Raw genomic sequence first — 18,340 nt, 5'->3', positions numbered from 1 at the left:
CATCACTGGAGGCTTTTAAGAAGAGACCGGACAACCATTTGCCTGAAATGGTATAGATTCTCCTGATTGAGTGGACTAGAAGACCTCCAAGATCCCTTCCAACTCTTGCCTAAGATCTGTAGGCCCAAACTTACGGAGGATTGCGCGATCTGTTGTCCGGAGCCAAAACATAAAAGAATTTGCTTCTTGTGATACTCAGCGGAAAAATGGATCATAAACTCAACGCAGTTTTCTCCCAGTTAACCTCTCCCCAACCCCAGAAGGGCTTGGGAAGAAAAAAATCTCAGTGGGTATGCCCCATGACTGAGATATCACCTTATCAGCCCCACATGTTTGGTCATTTCTAATATCATTATTATCATCTTTATTGCCACTCTTTACAGTCGCATAAATACACACTGAATTAATAATTGTTATTGCTGGTAATTGTAGATTCTCTGTTGATTGTGTGTGTGTGTGTGTGTGTGTATGTATGTATACCAAATTTATATTTCGCTGATAAATAAAGGGAGACTAGTATAGATCTATTTCAAGCTATTTAGCTCTCATCAGCTAGACATACCTTACTCGGATTCGAACTATCTATCTATCTGTCTATCTATCTATCTATCTCCATTCATATCTATCTCTATCTCCATCCATCCATATCTATCTATCTCTATCCATCCATCCATATCTAGCTATTTATCTATCCATCCATATCTATATCTATCTATCTCTATCCATCCATCATCTATCTATCTATATTCATCCATCCATCCATCATCTATCTCCATCTATCTATCTATCTATCTATCTATCTATCTATCTATCTATCTCCATCCATCCATATCTATCTATCTATCTATCTATCTCTATCCATCCAACCATATCTATCTATCTATCCATCCATCCATATCTATATCTATCTATCTCTCTATCCATCCATCATCTATCTATATTCATCCATCCATCATCTATCTATATTCATCCATCCATCATCTATCGATCTATCTATCTATCTATCTATCTATCTATCTATCTATCTATCTATCTATCTTTCCTTGTATTTAGGCTGCAAGAAACAGATTTTGGACCAAAACGCTTGTTCTTTTTTTCTGGAGTAAAAGCTCATTTGCTCTCCAGTAGTTTATCATTGTATCAATGGCCTTGACGTCTTATCGATATTAGGGAAAAGTTACAGATATTGTCATATCTTCAAGGGCTCGGCCTCAACTCGTGAGCAGGATAAAGCTGGTGCTTTCCAGGTTTCTTCCTAAATTTTGACGAGCTTTCTAAATTGCCTCTCGTGAACTCCACTGGTGTAGAGAGAGAGAGAGAGAGATTAAAAATATATGACAGAGCCGAGCCGAGTTGTTGTTGTTATTCCACCTAAAAGTAAAAACCACAAGAGATTTGATTTGATTGCTTGCAACATTGTCAGCTTAAATTGCAGCCTCAGTAGCTGATGTGTGAGCTAGTTTTTTTTTTTTTCTCGGCAATCTCTTTTGCTCGAAAAAAATTGTTGGAGCTAAAGATGACTTATCTACCCGAAGGAATGCTTCGTCCTCTGATAGGGGACAGCAAAAGTTTAAAAAAAAAAAAAAAAACCCTTGGGCTTTTAACGCCATGGCCTAGCCTCTAAATCTCTGGATTTCCTTGTGGTCTCCTATCCGAAAACTAGTTATTAGTCACCCTAGGTGACTAGTCACCAAACTAGTCACTAGTCACCTGACACAGTTGGAAGCACCAAAACATGCAGGAAAATGCCTTATATCAGGCTTATGTTATTAGTGTTATATCAAATCCACGGGTCAGTTTTTCCAATCCAAAAGGAAAAACTTTTTGTACTTTCCGTCGGGCACTTAAGACCTTCCTCTTTCACCAAGCTGGGCTGGCATAATTAATTTTTTTCTTTCCTTTTCCTAATTGTGTAAATTTTATTCTGAAGATCTTAACTTAACTGATAAGCCAAATTGACTTAATTATTATTTATTGCTTCTATTCACATTTTTTTATATATATGTTTATTTTGACTGTTCACCACCCTGAGTCCTTCGGGAGAAGGGCGGTATAAAAAAATCAAATAAATAAATAAATAAATAAATAAATAAGCCAGAATTGCTAAATGGTGCAGAAAATGCTTACTTTGAAGGAATGGCCATAGCTTGGGTGATGTAGGTGGGGTTGAGGGGGTGGGCTGGATGAAGAGGGGGCGGGGACAAGGGTAAAAGGGTGGAGCTAAAGGAGGAGGAGTAGAGTTCCCTGCTTGATTGACAGATTAGTTTTTTTAAAAAAGAAAGTTGGTTCAAAAGAATAGAGGTGGTCTTTGACTTAACAACGATTCGTTTAGTGACCATAAGTTACAATGGCACTAAAAAATTTTTTTTGAATGCTCGGCAACTGACTCGTATTTACGACGGTCGCAGTGTCCCCGGGGGGGTCACGCAATCCCCTTTTGCGACCTTCCAACAAGCATAGCTGATGGGGGGGGGCAAACCAGATTCACCTTAACGACGACCGTGGTCAGTGACTCAATTAACCGCCGCAGCGAGGAAGATGATAAAAATAGGTCGAAACTCACTTAACTTCTCGCTTAGCCTACAGAAAATTTGGGCTCCGTTGTGGTCATAAGTTGAGGGCTATCCGTTATCTCTTCGGAGGGCGCGTCTCTGGATGAGTCCGTGGAGCTGAAAATCTGGTTTTGAAATGCTGAGTTCCCTGCTGCTGTTTTCGGTTCTGGCTCTTTCGAGGGGAAGCATCTCCACACACACACACACACACCCATGATCTGCAGCTGGTCATTTGAGGGGGGGGAAAGGACCGACACCCCCATTGCTGTCTGACCTTGATATACACCCCCCCCTTCCCCATGTTAACCTTCCTCTTCTGGCATAATTGCTCCACCCAAACAGGCCCATTTGACAAGTGTGGGAGTTTGCAAAGAAAGCCGGCCCTATTTTCCTACCTGCTTTGGGAGCAAAGTGGGTGAAAGAGAAGGGAAGGCCTCATAATCTTGAACTGCATTTGTTCCCCGGAAGGAATAATAATAATAATAATAATAATAATAATAATAATAATAATAATAATAGGATTCTCTCTGCCTTAGAAAATTCATTGGAAGGCCATCAAATCCTCCTTTATCCCACAATTCTGCAGGGGTTGAAAAAAAAAAAAGGAATGCCCCAGAGACTTCGGCACCTCTGGATTTTTATTCCCCCTCACCTCATTCCCCCTTCCCCTTTACTGGGTATCAGCCCAGTAAATTTCCAAACGGCATTGGGTTTTGATTAGATTTTATAATTTCCGACTTTGAAACTGCAAAACTGAAAAAAAAACCCCGTGTTTTCCCGAAAATAAGACCCTGTCTTATTATTTTTTGAACTCTGAAAGAAGCGCGTGGTCTTATTACCATGCGCTCAAAAGCCCGATTGGGCTTATTATCAGGGGAGGTCTTATTTTGGGGAAAACAGGACAGATAGATAGATAGATAGATAGATAGATAGATAGATAGATAGATAGATAGATACAGTGTTCCCTGAAAATAAGACCCTGTTTTATATTTTTTTGAACCCTGAAATAAGTGCTTGGCCTTATTACCATGCTCTCAAAAGCCCTGTTTTGGAATGCAGGCCCTTTCCAAAATATTGCTTCTTTTCTAAGCCCAAGAGTGTCTCTTTGTTGAATCTCTCTTTTCCCATCTTTTAGGGGGATGTAAACTGAAGGTTTAACCAAAATCTGCAACAGGCTGTCATCTGTGGAAGCCTTAAAACAGCAAAAGATTGCAAGCTCTGTCCTAAGAGGTAAGTTCTGATAAGTTTGTTTCTGGGTTATGATGTCTTAATTGTGTTAAAACCTGTGGATTGCAGGAAGAAAACAACATGGGTTTCCCCCCCCCCTCAACTTTCTAGAGGATCATGTTTCTAGTCCTTATTGTTGTGAGGATATGCTTAGAAGCCTCTGGGTAACGTTTAGCATGTTGAAAATGTAAAGAACGACTGAAGACATTTTCCAGGAAGAAAAAGCACATGGTTTTTTTCCTCAACTTTCTAGAGGATCATGTTTCTAGTCCTTATTGTTGTGAGAATATGCTTAGAAACCTCTGGGTAACATTTAGCATGTTGAAAATGTAAAGAACGACTGAAGACATTTCCCAGTATTTATGGAAAACGGTATGTTATCCATGTTCATGATGCTGTGTACAGTACAGGTAGTCCTCGTCTTACGACCACAATTGAGCCCAGCATTTCTGTTGCTAAGCGAGACATTTGTTAAGTGAGCTTTGCCCCATTGTACAACCTTTATTGCCGCAGCAATAAAGTGATTAAGTGAACCAGGGCACTTATTAAACGAGTAACACGGGTTGTTAAGTGAATCTGTCTTCTCCCTTGACTTTGTTCGTCGCAAAAGGGGATCACGCGACCCCAGGGACATTGCAACCGTCATAAGTATGAGTCACTCGACAAACATCTGAGTTTTGATCGCATGACCATAGGGATGTCTGCAATGATCATAAGTGTGAAAAACAGTTGCAAGTCATTTTTTTTTTTCAGTGTAACATCGTAACTTCTAAGGGTCCCTAAATGAACTGTTGTAAATGGAGGACTACCTGTAATGCTTTTAATAATTAATGTAATAATTCTTTTATTTATTCATTTTACATTATATATCTGAATTGGGCTTGATTTGAGTAGGCCTTGCTTAGAATACTTTTGGAGAATATTCGGTAGTTTGCAGAAAATGCTTCCTAGTTAAAATGCTAAGATAGAGTTCCTGCGATAGATCCTGAAGAGTTTTTACAAAACCAGGTGAGAGAAAAATGAATTATTCCTGTAAAAAGCATAACCAAAGTAACGCCATATTTAACCTTCATATAATCTGATTTACATAACCTGCTAATTAGGACATGAGTAAGCATTGGATTCTGGAAAGGAAAAGGGAACTGTGATGTTTCTGTGATGTTTGTTTTGAAGAACTGTGATGCTTGTTTGGGGGAAATAAATGTTTTGGTATATTCTAAATTGAGTCTGTCTGACCTAAACTCTATGGAAGAAGAGGAAGAGCCTAATGATCCAGGAAAGTTAAAAAAAAGAAAAGAAAAAAGAAAGCAAGTTTCTAGTCCTTAAGGTCTGGAACCACCCTCCTCTCTCCCATCCTTCCTTAAAGGTTCTCCAATCCTTAAAAGCTTCAGCTGCTATTTCTTCTATCCCCTATATAGAATCTGGGGAATGATATTCTCAAATGAAATATCGTTTGCTGAATCAGCTGCTTGAAATAGAACGGTGCGATCATGGGCTAGCAGGAAGTCACACACACACACACACACACACACACACACACAAATGGGCACTTTGTGTTTTTGAGAAAACGTACTTTACCCTGAAGCTATGCAGAATAGTAAAAGGGGGAAAACCCCGTGGATTTTCTTCCTGGAAATACCGACCAATTTGTAATGCAGCGGTTTGCCGAATTGGTTCTCTCCCTCTCTCTCTCTCTCTTTTTTTTTTTTTTGTCCTCTTCTTCTTTCACCTACATTTCACTTCCGGAACAGATAAATAATGCGTGGGAACCTTCAGCAGCAGCTTGTTTTATTTCGGTTCTGGGCTATTTTTTTAATTACACATCTGAAAACTGGGAGGTTTGGGGTTTCTTTCCTGCACCGCAAACCAATAATTATATTTCCATAACTTTCTGACTCTCCCTCTTCAAAAATGTCTCCCATCCCAGCGGTTTTCTTGCTTGCTTTCGTACGATAAGGGAGAACTAGATTAAGCTCTTGCGGGTTTGAAATGTTTAACTCCTACCAGTTTTAATCCCTCTTTAAAGGGTTGGGTTTTTTAATGGTTTTTTTTTCGGTTTAAAAAGCTTCCTCTTGATATTTTGAAGCGAACGGTAATCTGGGAGGAAGATCTGCACACTTACATTTTTTATCGCCAGTATATGAATATAGCAGTATGAATATGATACACAGAGAGAGACCTTACCTGTTTAAAATGTGGCTTTCTAAGAATTAATTTTCCATTTCTTCCTCCTTCCCTTTCTGGGAAGAAAGGAAGTTTATGTTTCTCACAGTTTGCCTGAAACCCTCCCGGGAGGCTTTCTCAGTTTGTCTCAAACTTTGATTAAAGCCAGTTGGAGATCATCATGTCTAATTGCAATTGCAAGCACAGGCAAGGAGCAAGTGTGAAAAGGAAGGGCCAGCCTGAGAAGTGGCTGAGCTGCAATTTCTTTTTCCTCTCTAGAAATCCTAACATGCCCGAACTGGAATCCCAGAATTGGAAAGGATCTTAGAGGTCATCCAGTCCAACCCCCTTGCTGAGCATAGAATCCACTGTGGTGTGAGTTATTTAAAATGGGTGGCCGTACCAATCCCTTAAATAAAGAAAAAAACAAAATAAATAAAATTGCGGAAGCATGATAGCCAGTCTTGATTTGAAAATCTCTAGTGGACTTAACCAAAATTCCTTCCTTTTCTTCTTTTGTATAACTTTTTATCTAAATGAGGAGGAGGAGGAGTTTGATGTTCTAATATTTATGTCTACATGATTCAGGTAGTCCTCAACTTACAACCATTCATTTAGTTCGAAGTTGCAATGGTAACGAAAAAAAGTGACTTATGTCTGTTTTTCACATTTATGACCATTGCAGCATCCTTATAGTCACACGATCAAAATCCAGATGCTTGGCAACTGGCATGTACTTACGAAGGTTGCAGGGTCCCAGGGTCACATGACCCCCCCTTTTTTTTCCAACCTTCTGACAAGCAAAGTCTGCGGAGGGAGCCCAATTCTCTTAACAACCGTGTGACTAACTTAACAACTGTAGCGATTCACTGTGGCGGGAAAATGGGACAAAACTCCCTTAGCAAACGTCTCGCTCAACAACAGAAATGTTGGGCTCAATTGCGGTCATAAATCGAAGGACTGTCTGCAGTCTGAAATGTTCACTCCAGTGGTGGGTTGCTACCGGTTCGCCCTGGTTCGGGCGAACTGGTAGCGGCGGGAGGCTCTGCCCACCTGCCGGGATGTCTCTGCGCATATGCAGAAACTTCTGTGCATGCACAGAAGCGTCGCACCCACACGCCCAGAAGCAAACCAGTAGCGGCTGAAATTGAAACACACTACTGGTTCACTCCTTCCCTTTTTTTTTTTGACATCTCATTCGGTATCTTCTCGCTGCTCCTCTCCGCAGTTTTACTTCTATGTCGGGATATTGTTGACATACAGTGGCAACAACATATAACCGACATGGCAGATAGTGTATCCCATAACTGCTTCTGATTGGGGGTTCACCTTAACGCACCGGGCAGAGAAGCCCGACGACCTGCAGAAAATCAATTCCACTTGGCTAAATGGGTCTTATTTCACCTAATAAATCCCAGGATATTTTGTTTTCCAAATACTCTTTTTTTTTTTTAGCGCACCCCTGTTACATGCTACAGTAAAAAACATCTTCGCCTCTCGATTTCAGACCGAGTGCCAAAGCCAGAAGGTTGGATCCTGCTTTAAGGAAAATTGTAAGACATTCTTGGAGTTGGTTGTTTTTTTGTTTGTTTGTTTGTTTGTTTTTGTTTTGTTTCCTTTTGAAATCAAACTGTGTGTGACTTTCTCTCGTCTATTTTTATCAGAAGCAGGTCCTTGAAGCGAAGGAGTTATAAGGCAGCCACCCGTTGTTTTTAATTTATGACTCCGGCTCTTGCATTTCAGAAGAAAAAAACCTGCTGAAGGCATTCTGCTCAGCCTACCTCTGACTTCTGAAATGTGACGGAGCGGGTGTGTGAAGCCGCTACTTATGCCGAGTTATTTTTACACTTGGTGTAATGCGGAAGAGGCAAGGTGCCCTCTGGGTTGAGATAATTTTAGGAGCCGGTCTAATTTTAGGCAAGATTTTTTTTTTAAAAAAAAAGGGGAAAAAAAAGGGAAGATCACGCTAAAATAATTTCCGTGTAATTATTTACCCCCCTTTTGAAGCATCACAGTGAACATGCACAGCTGTGAGACTTCATGTTAGGATGGGAACCTTTTTCTGGCAAAGCCCAAGGGTTATAGGTTGTGTGAAACTAGAATTCATTCTTGGTTTGCAAATGTTCTACCCAAATCGGAATATAAGCCACCATCAAGCCAGGCTTTGATGCTGGATGAGTTGGAGTAGAGTAGAGTTGGCCCGTATGTTCATTGGGGACGCCTTGATTTAGCTCATTGTTCTGAGCAGAGTGGGTAGGACTAGATGACCTTAGTAGCCCCTTCCAGTTTTATTTATTGCCAATCTTTACTTTTAATCTTATTAAACACTGCTTGATTTAAGTGAAATGTCATTCTGAGAACCAGAATGAGCCACGGTGGCGCAGTGGTTAGAGTGCAGTACTGCAGGCTACGTCTGCTGCCTGCCGACTGCCTGCAATTTGGCAGTTCAAATCTCATCAGGATCCAGGTTGACTCAGCCTCCCATCCTTCCGAGGTGGGTAAAATGAGGACTCAGATTGTTGGGGGCAATAGGCTGACTCCGTAAATGGCTTAGAGAGGGGCTAGAAAGCACTGTGACTTAAGTGCGATCACTATTGCGCTTATAATTGGGCTGGCAAGATCTGGATTCAACTTCAGGTGAGGCTTAATCCCTCTCTCAGGGTTGACGTGAGGATGAAATAAAGGCTGCTTTGCATCTCTGCAAGAAAAGAAGAGACAATAACAATTTTTTTTCCTGCCCCCAACTTCTCTAGGTATCGTCCATGTTTTCTTCTCTACAGAGTGCATCCGCCCGCCAGTGGCCAAGCTGAGGCTCCTCGGCCCAGCAATGGACTTGGACCCCTACGCGAGCATGCAGATTGGCATGCGGGTGGTCCGCGGGGCTGACTGGAGGTGGGGAAACCAGGACGGCGGCGAGGGCAACGTGGGGACGGTGGTGGAGATCGGTCGGCAGGGCAGCCCGGCGACCCCCGATAAAACCGTGGTGGTCCAGTGGGATCACGGGACTCGCACCAATTACCGGACCGGCTTCCAGGGAGCGTACGATCTTCTGCTCTATGATAATGCACAAATAGGTACTTTTCCCCCCTGTGCCTTCCTTCTTTAAGCCTGAATTATGAGTTACCGTATTTTTGGGACTATAAGACCCACTTTTTTGTCTCCCAAAAAGGGGCGAAAATGTCTGTATGTCTTATAGACCGAATCTTGCTGAAGCTTTGCCCACCTGCCAGCCATTTTTTGGCCTCCGCACTCCCTGTTTTGAGGCCTTTTTTCAGCCTTTTTGTGCCCATTTTCAAGGCTTTTTTCAGCCTGTTTTTGAGGCTCTTTTCGGCCCATTTTGGGGGCTTTTTCAGCCCATTTTCGGGGCTTTTTTCGGCCCATTTTTGAGGCTTTTTCTGGGCCCTTTTTTCAGAAATAAAGGTTCTTGAAAACGGGCCGCAAAAAGCCCCCAAAAATGGGCCAAAAAAAGCCTTGAAAACGGGCCGAAAAAAGACTGGAAAATGGGCCGAAAAGAGCCCCAGAAACAGGCCGAAAAAAGACTGGAAAAGGGCCAAAAAAAGACCCCAAAAATGGGAGGCCAAAACCTTTTTTTGTTGTTTTCCTCTCATATGGTTTGGTCTTTTCCTATCATTCACATGGTTTGGTCTTGTCTTATGATTGGTGTGAACGATTGCCAATGTCCCCCCTTTTTTTCACCTTTCCCACTTAAGCATCTTTCTGCTTTTGACTTCGTTATGACCCAAAGTATGTTCTTACTCTTCCCATAGGGGTCCGTCACCCTAACATCATCTGCGATTGTTGCAAGAAACACGGCATTCGTGGAATGCGATGGAAGTGCAAAGTCTGCTTTGATTACGACCTGTGCCTGCATTGCTACATGAGCAACAAGCATGACCTATCCCATGCCTTTGAGCGCTACGAAACCGCCCACTCGCAACCGTAAGTCCGCTCGATCGCCCACCCTCTCCCAGACTGGCTTCTGTGGAGAGACAGACCTTCCTCCCCTCTCCGCTTTTTAAGAGCGTTGGTGATAAATGTAGCGTTAATGTCCAGACTGACGAACCCAACTAAAGCAAGCACAATGTCAATGTCTCAATGCAACACTTTATTGAGTACATCATTTCGGTACTGTTGAGGTCAAAACCAGCTCTACCTAATTCCCGCGCAAACCCACATAGTTACAATATAGAATTCTCTCTCCCCCCCTATTAGTGTAGGTCACATTATTCAATTGAATCTCATTGTATTGTTATGAGAAAGAGTCTCTGATCTTGGCCAACACCTGCAGATATGTCCTTGGTTCTCACAGCTCTCTTCCTTGAAGTCTGAAGCCTGCACTCCATCTCACCCTTCCCTCCCCCACCCCCAGTCCTTTGGCAAGTTTAGAAGCGATAATGGTTGCAACAGCATAACCGCGCTTTGAGCTTGACATGTAGCATGTGAGCAGTAATTTCTTTGGGAGGAACCTGCATTGACTTGGAATTCCTTAGCATTTCAAACTTTTCATGGGCAAGTTGCTAGTCCTCATGACGGCCCCAGTTACAAGAGGTCTCAATGGCTCCATCGGAGATTAGATTTCTTCCCGGTGGTTAGAGCCGGATATGCCTCAAGGTTTTTCCCTTCGAAATCTCTTTTTTCCTCTTCTCCTGAAGAGAAAATCTGAATTTACGGCCCTGACTTCCCCATATTAAGAATAGACTCCATTACCCTCCAAAAGGACTAGCAAATTATGAAGTGGCAGAAAGGAGAAAAACCATTAAATAACAAACGAAGAGAGGGCCATTGTGTTAACTGTCTTTAGTTTGCAATGAATGGTTTTTGTCCACAAAACTAGATATACATAACAGCCTTCAGATAACGTTGCAGTCCCGATTAGCACTCAAACGATGTTTTTCAGTCTTGGCAACTTTTAAGGCGTGTGGACTTCAACTCCCAGAATTCCCCAGCCGGTCATGCTTCTAAGAGTCCACATGTCTTAAAGTCGCCGAGGTGGAGAAACACGGAACTAGAAGCAAACATTGTTATTTTTTCCACCTGGAATCCGATCACTTCTCCCCTGCAACCCTCAAAGGCCTGAGAGCCAGAGCAAGTTACTCAAACGCCTGTCAGTTTTCTAATCTGATTCCAGGTCCTTCCCTTTCCAAGCCCAGCACGGCCACAAAATCCATCAAGGCTGCTGATGATGATTAAAAGAGGCTTTTTAATCACCCTTTTTTCATTAAAGGAGCTTTGGGGTTTTTTGGATTGAGGCTGACCCAGAAATCGCTGCGCTAGGATGCTGGGATACGGAAGGAAAATAGAGAGGGAGAGGAAAAGCGAATTTTAAAGCTTTTAGTTTTCATGCAGAATTGAGCCAAAAGTTGACCAACCTGGTTTGGTCTCCCTAAATTCGTATGCCCATAAATATTTGGGTTTTGTGTATTTCCCCCCCACTCCTTTTCTTTCTTTAGTAAATTAATGTATCAAGGAACAAAGTTTGTTACTCAGTTTCAACTCTTGATTTGCTCAGGGAGTTACATAGTTTATTTTTCAACAGGCTTTAACAGCCCTCCCTCCCCTCACCAGGTTTTTCTCAAACTTGGAAAGATTGAAGTAAACTTGCTTCTTTTTAATTTCCCAGACTTTTTTTTTTTAAGGGTTCATTTTTCATTAAATACCACAGGAAAAAGACAAAAAGCAACCGAGTAACATTTTACCATACAATTATCCACACGTATATTTGTGAGTGTGTATAATATACTATTTTGATTATATTTATTAAAATTGTGCGTGTCTTGCTTTGTCTTTAAATTCTGGTGCTCATTTTTTTTCCACCAAATTTGCGTTGATGTCTGTATATTAATAGGTAGGTAAAAACTGTATACAAATCTTCCTTCCTTCCTTCCTTCCTTCCTTCCTTCCTTCCTTCCTTCCTTCCTTCCTTCCCCATCTTTCCCTCTCTCCTCCCTCTCCTAATTTTTCAGGTGATATATAAACTTTCCCCCAAATGAATTATTGCAATAAGAAAGTAACTCTATTAGCACTCATTTTGTCTTTGGCTTTGACCACGCTATTTTTACACGGTTACATTACATTTTATGCTTCCAATCTCACTTTTAAAAGCCTCCAGCAAGAGGGAAAAGCCTGTTTCCCACAATTCTAGTGTTGATTGAGGTTGCTAGAGGTGGAATGAGTAGCCTTATTAAAGGACCCAGAATCATTTTAGCTTCAGTGGTACGTTTCTGCCTATCCATGCAACAGATGATTTAAAAAAAATGAGGTTTATGTTTTTCCTTCCAGCGTCTCCGTAAGCCCACGACAGAGTTTGCCTCGCATTACTTTAAAGGGGATATTTCAAGATGCAAAAGTCGCCCGGGGCCCTGACTGGGAATGGGGAAATCAGGATGGTAAGGATCTTTCAGCTGAATTTCTTCCGGGGGAATAGATCAACTTTAGGGATGCGTTGAGTAAAAATTGCTGACTTCCTCGACAAACCTTCCTCGAGGACTTTTAACCATCCTCGACAAACATTTATAAACCTTCAAATGCCCAGAGAAAGAATTTTCTTACTTTGTTTTTTAACATCTCTGCTTGAGGAAAAATAGCATGTCCCGCATGAATCCCTTGAAGGCTTCATTTCTGCATGCAGGAAGCAATGGGACTTTTATTTGTCCCCTAAAAAGGCAATTTTGCTGACTGGGTAGCCCAGACCAGCAACTCGATTTGATTGCCCTTCTGACCTGGTTCAGGTTGAGCTGGCAGATATACATCAGACTTTACAGTACGTGTTTGATATGAATAAATCTGGAAAAAAAAATGGTATCAAATTGTCTGGTAGTCTGTACAGCAAGTAGCAGAAAAGCTAGGGAAACTGGGAAGAAGCTAACAGTGATGGGTGGATACAATTCTATTGTGTCTTTTTAAATGAAGCAGGATAAATGTGGAAGTACGATTCTGAAGTAACTTTTTCTCTTGCAAAACTCAGTCTGTCTGACCCAGATATGTACCTTTCTGGGCATGTCTGTGTGATTTTTTTTTTCAATAAAGCTCTAAAGGAAAAAGTTTGGCAGATGACATTTGCATTATGACATCATAAATTCCAGCAGAGCTCTTGAGGTGTGAAACCAAAGATGCTTTGTATATTTTTGTGGGTTTTCCCTTCCTTGCTGCTTATCTGCTAAGCCTTTTTAAAAAGCTTTTAGATTTCTTATCCCTGTTCAAGGCTACTTAATAACCTTTACTCTTATCCCATAGCTGTATCCATTAAATTAAATAGATTAAATAGATGCTAAGTTTATCTCTTTTTTTCATTCAGAGCAAAAATTAAAAGTCCTAACTAAACTCAGAGTATTTCGAAAGCATCACAACTTGAACTTAATATTCTGACTTTGGATTCACTTTCTACTTTGGGGTCAAAACTTGCCAGAAACCCGTTTAACATATGGGCAGCATGAATATTGATGAGGAGTTACGCATATCATCCTGGAAAGGATTTCCAAAAGCCAGAAGAACGGGCTGGAAAATATGGTCCTTTCCAGAATTTCATGCTGAAATATAAAACTCCTGCGCTAAAATGTCGGTTCCTTAAATGAAAATAAAATAATGTTTCTGTATTTTAGAATACTGAGCAATTCTCTTGTCTACAGGTGGCGATGGCAAAATTGGGCGCGTGGTTGACATCCGTGGCTGGGATGTAGAGACGGGGCGGAGCGTGGCCAGTGTCACCTGGGCTGATGGTACCACAAACGTCTACCGAGTTGGCCACAAAGGGAAAGTCGACCTAAAATGTATCACGGAAGCATCTGGAGGGTTTTATTACAAGGAGCATCTTCCTAAGTTAGGTATGTGTAAACCTTTAAAAAAAATTAAAGGATTCATCAGCTGTCCTTAACCTCATAAACAGTGGACTGCACCTTCCATAATCACCAACTGGGCTTTGCTGGGAATCCTGGGGGTTGTTATCCAGTCCCTTCCCAAGTGAAGAGGTGGCTGTCACTTGAAGACCGTAATTTACACCTAACTGAGATTGATATGAGTGTTACAGTAGTTTAACTTGTAGCGATATATTTATATAATTGCAGGTAAAGGGTTGGACACCTCTGCCTTAAAACCAGTTAGATCTGATATTTTTGTCTTTTTTTTAAATCTTCCCCTTCCCTGCCTGACTCTGGTCCTTCTCCAGGCAAGCCGGCCGAGTTGCAGAAAAAGGAGAGCACGGAAGGGCACCCGTTCCAACATGGAGACAAGGTGAAATGCCTCCTAGACATCGACATCTTGCGGGAGATGCAGGAGGGCCACGGAGGCTGGAATCCCAAGATGGCCGAGGTAGGGTTGTGCAAATGTCCATGTTCTCTACCTAGGTTCCCTTAAAAAGCAGGAAGCAGAGTCTTGGTCCCGGCAAAACCTCTTTTATTTACACAACTGTAAATCCCTTTCATTCACAGTCAGCAAGGCCTGTCCAAACAGTTTTTCGAAGGAATATTTATCAACACAAACCTTATCTCGTTTGGCAAGCTGCCATGTAACTTGTTTCCAAGCGCAGTAGAAGGCAAAACTTGGCACAGAGTCTCTCAGAGTTAAGGAACGAATGAATTGTTTCCTGCAAAAGCCCCCTCCCTGTTCGCTCCTCTTTTGTTTCCTATAGGAAGGGCCAATCACCTCCAAGGTGTGGCTTTACTCCTGAGTCGACCCTGCTTTCTGAGTTGTTGTTGTCTTCTGGCAGCTCTGCACATGCACACACTGGGAACCAGCTCCAGCTGTTCCTCTGCCTAATTGCTGTCTAGCTCCCTCTCTGCCTCCGATGCAGAGCCCTTGTCTGAGCTTTCCCCAGTCCCCAGGACTGGCCCATGTTCCTCCCCAACCTCCTCACTGTCCGACTCTGCTGCCAGCGAGCCACAATAGTCAACCCTTTTGTTGGAAGAGGGCAGGATCTTTCACAAACATGTGGTTGGTCGCCTTTTATTCCAACCGAGAGGACGATGCCGAACGATCGGCCTGCTCTTAAGCGGCAAGGACGGTGGGGTGTCGGTTTTTTTGTTTTTCCTTGCCTCTTCAGTTTTCCTCTCCCCGCCTCACACTTCTTTCCTCTCTTCCCTTCCTTCCTTCCTTCCCACCCTCCTTCCGAAGTTCATTGGCCAGACAGGAACAGTGCATAGGATCACAGATCGAGGAGACGTGAGAGTCCAGTTCAACAATGATACTCGCTGGACATTTCATCCTGGAGCTCTAACCAAGGTGGGGTAAAGTTCATTCCCTTGGCGAATTATTCTAAAATTTGGAATGTGGGCTGACACAGGAGAAAAAGGGATTTTTTTTTTCAGATGGGTGAAATTTCCCCGAAAATAAGACCGGGTCTTATATTAATTTTTGCTCCAAAAGACGCATTAGGGCTTATTTTCTGGTTAGGTCTTATTTTGGGGGGGAAATACGGTACTAAATGCACCCATCTGGCTGACAATCTTTAACTGGGGCTTATTTTGGGGGAAATACGGTACTAAATGCACCCATCTGGCTGACAGTCTTTAACTGGGGCTTATTTTGGAGAAAATATGGTACTAAATGCACCCATCTGGCTGACAATCTTTAACTGGGGCTTATTTTCAGGGAAATACGGTACTAAATGCACCCATCTGGCTGACAATCTTTAACTGGGGCTTATTTTGGGGGAAATACGGTACTAAATGCACCCATCTGGCTGACAATCTTTAACTGGGGCTTATTTTGGGGGAAATACGGTATTAAATGCACCCATCTGGCTGACAATCTTTAACTGCGGCTTATTTTGGGGAAAATACGGTACTAAATGCACCCATCTGGCTGACAGTCTTTAACTGGGGCTTATTTTGGGGGAAATATGGTATTAAATGCACCCATCTGGCTGACAATCTTTAACTGGGGCTTATTTTGGGGGAAATACGGTACTAAATGCACCCATCTGGCTGACGGTCTTTAACTGGGGCTTATTTTGGGGAAAATACGGTACTAAATGCATCCATTTGGCTGACAAATCTTATCTGGGGCTTATTTTTGGGGTAGGGCTTATATTACGAGCATCCTGAAAAATCACGCTAGGGCTTATTTCGGTTGGGTCTTATTTTTGGGGAAACAGAGTATATTGGATATTCCTAGAAAGGAGTTTCCAATCCCTCCCACTATAACCATGACTTAAGTTAAAGAATTCACTGGCCTTTATGTAGAGCTGAATATATATTACAGGTAGTTTTCAAATTACCACCATTCACTTAGTGACCATTCAGAGTTACAACAGCACTGGAAAAAGGGACTTAATGACCGCTGCAGCATCCCCATGGTGGTCATGTGATCAAAATTCAGACGCTTCTCAACTCATACTTATGACGGTTGCAGTGTCCCGGAATTGCGTGATCCCCTTTTAAGCAAAGTCAATGGGGAACAACTGTGGGACTAACTTCACAACTGCACTAATTCGCTTCCTGCAAGAAAGGTTGTAAAATGGGGCAACGCTCACTTAGCAACTGTCTCCCTTAGCGAAGGAAACTTTGGGCTCAACTGTGGTCGCAAGCCGAGGACTTTCTATACTCTTTAAAGTAGAACTCTTTTGGGTAGAACAAAGACTGGTTTGAAAGAGTGAAATCAATATCATAGCTAGTAAAATATAACCCAGCCAGGAGGCGGCTCCTTAACCTATCTTGGCCGATCTCAAAATGCTAAGCCAGGTTGGGTATTTAGCCCTGGGAAGGAAGACCACCAGGAAATCTCATTAAGAGAATGCCCACCGTTTAGAGAATTCCATCTGTTTAGAACTCGATTTCATTGAGGGCCGCATCAGGGTTGTGTTTGACTTTGGGGGGCTGGGGTGGGCGTGGCCAGCTCGACATCACTTGTGTCGGCTCCTGTGGTGGCCTGAGCGATCTGCTAGAGAAAATGGGCTCCCGAGCTCCGTTTTCGGCTGCGACGGCCTCCTGCAACCCTCTGCCAGCGAAAACGGGCAGCCCTCCCGAGCTCCAGTTTTGCTGGTAGAGGCACCGCGGGCTGGTCCTTTGCTATTTCCAGGGTGGCCCCCGCGCGCCTGATCTAAACACCCCCCGGGCCAGATCCGGCCCCCGGGCCTTGAGTTTGACACCCGTGGTTTAGAAAATTCATTTCCTCTGTCCCAAGTCCCAAGCAAGAAAATGTAAAAAAAAAAAAAAAAAATCTGCCTTCCTTTCTTCTCCCTTGTAGCTTAACACTTTCTGGGTGGACGATGTGGTGAGGGTGATCGATGACATGGAAACAGTGAAACAGCTGCAAGCCGGTCACGGAGAATGGACGGACGAGATGACAGCGGTGAGCTCCCTTCCCTTAACCCCTCCCTTCCCCCCTCCCCTTTCCTTGCATCGATCTTATGGGAGGGGCCATTCATCGCCCACCGGTTTTACAGATCCTGGGCCACATCGGTAAGGTGATCAAAATCTTTGGGGACGGAGATTTGCGCGTTTCTTTCTCCGGCCAGTCCTGGACCTTCAACCCAGCCTGCCTGACCGCCTACCAGAGAGAGGAAGACGCAAACCTGATGACCACTCAGGATACCAGGGAGTCGAAAAGTGAGGGCAAAGCTTTTAACCTCGATTCTTTGGGTGGGGGGAAGGAGGGGGGCAGATGGCGAGGAGAATTTGGGGGAAATCACCTTTCTGTAATATTTGGTACATCAGAAATTAGCTGAGGTGCAACACTGGACATTTTCAGAAGCTTTTCAATTAAAATTGCCTTAAAATGCCTAAAATTGCCTTAAAATGAAGATTAAATTATATATAATAAGTCGTGTCTGATTCTGAGCAAATCTTTTTTCCACACTCTGGCTGGTGTCAGCTCTTATGGGGTCCAGCCACTGCGTTCTTCGATGGACTGGTTTCTTTTTACTACCAACTCTTCTAAACATACAGATAATCCTCGATTTATGACCGAAATTGAGCCCAAAATTTCTGTTGCCAAGTGAGACATTTGTTAAGCGAGTTTTGCCCCGATTTATGGCCTTTCTCACCACCGCTGTTAAGCGAATCACGGGAGTGGTGAAGTTAGTAGCATCATGGTTGTTAAGTGAATCCGGCATTCCCATCGACTGCTTGTTAGAAGGTCGCAAAAGGGGATGACCTGAGCTTGGGACACAGCAACCGTCATAAAATAAGTACCAGATGCCCTCCCCAAAATTGGACAGTTTGGACCATGAAGCCCTGCGCTGGCCCCTCTCAACTGGCTGCTGATGTTTGTCTTTTTGTTCCTTTTTCATAGGTTCCTTGGTGTCCGTGGTAGGACGATTACTCTCCCAAAAAAGCGAGACCGACAGCCCAGGCCGTCTGGTGGTTGAGGCAGCCCACGGGAACATCAGCAAAGTTCGGGACTTGATTCAGAAGTACCCCGACAAGGTAAGTAGTTCTACTCTTGAGGAACGTTCCCCGAGTCAG

At 42.9% G+C, this 18,340-nt stretch overlaps 1 protein-coding gene across 3 annotated transcripts in view; it reads left to right on the top strand.

The window, feature by feature from the left end:
- MIB2 (MIB E3 ubiquitin protein ligase 2) overlaps positions 1-18,340 on the top strand; it is a 32,360-nt gene that overhangs the window by 3,467 nt on the left and 10,553 nt on the right. The window contains exons 2-12 of one of the 3 annotated variants that reach the window (XM_070955943.1): positions 3,688-3,782; positions 7,398-7,495; positions 8,696-9,016; positions 9,710-9,881; positions 12,222-12,328; positions 13,568-13,762; positions 14,104-14,246; positions 15,048-15,155; positions 17,121-17,225; positions 17,392-17,482; positions 18,168-18,301. In XM_070955943.1, the coding sequence (XP_070812044.1) occupies positions 8,770-9,016; positions 9,710-9,881; positions 12,222-12,328; positions 13,568-13,762; positions 14,104-14,246; positions 15,048-15,155; positions 17,121-17,225; positions 17,392-17,482; positions 18,168-18,301 (1,302 nt within the window). In that variant the 5' untranslated portion in view covers positions 3,688-3,782; positions 7,398-7,495; positions 8,696-8,769. Of the gene's footprint in view, positions 1-3,687; positions 3,783-7,397; positions 7,496-8,695; positions 9,017-9,709; positions 9,882-12,221; positions 12,329-13,567; positions 13,763-14,103; positions 14,247-15,047; positions 15,156-17,120; positions 17,226-17,319; positions 17,483-18,167; positions 18,302-18,340 lie in introns of all 3 variants that reach the window. The other 2 variants (XM_070955942.1, XM_070955941.1) reach the window with 2 other exon arrangements.

The sequence above is a fragment of the Pituophis catenifer genome, unplaced genomic scaffold (assembly GCF_029215685.1).
Source record: "Pituophis catenifer annectens isolate HBS135680 unplaced genomic scaffold, rPitCat1.0.hap2 SCAF_18, whole genome shotgun sequence".
NCBI lineage: Eukaryota > Metazoa > Chordata > Lepidosauria > Squamata > Colubridae > Pituophis > Pituophis catenifer.
The sequence above is the reverse complement of the archived record's forward strand: the minus strand, read 5'-3'. Positions and strand labels throughout refer to the sequence as shown.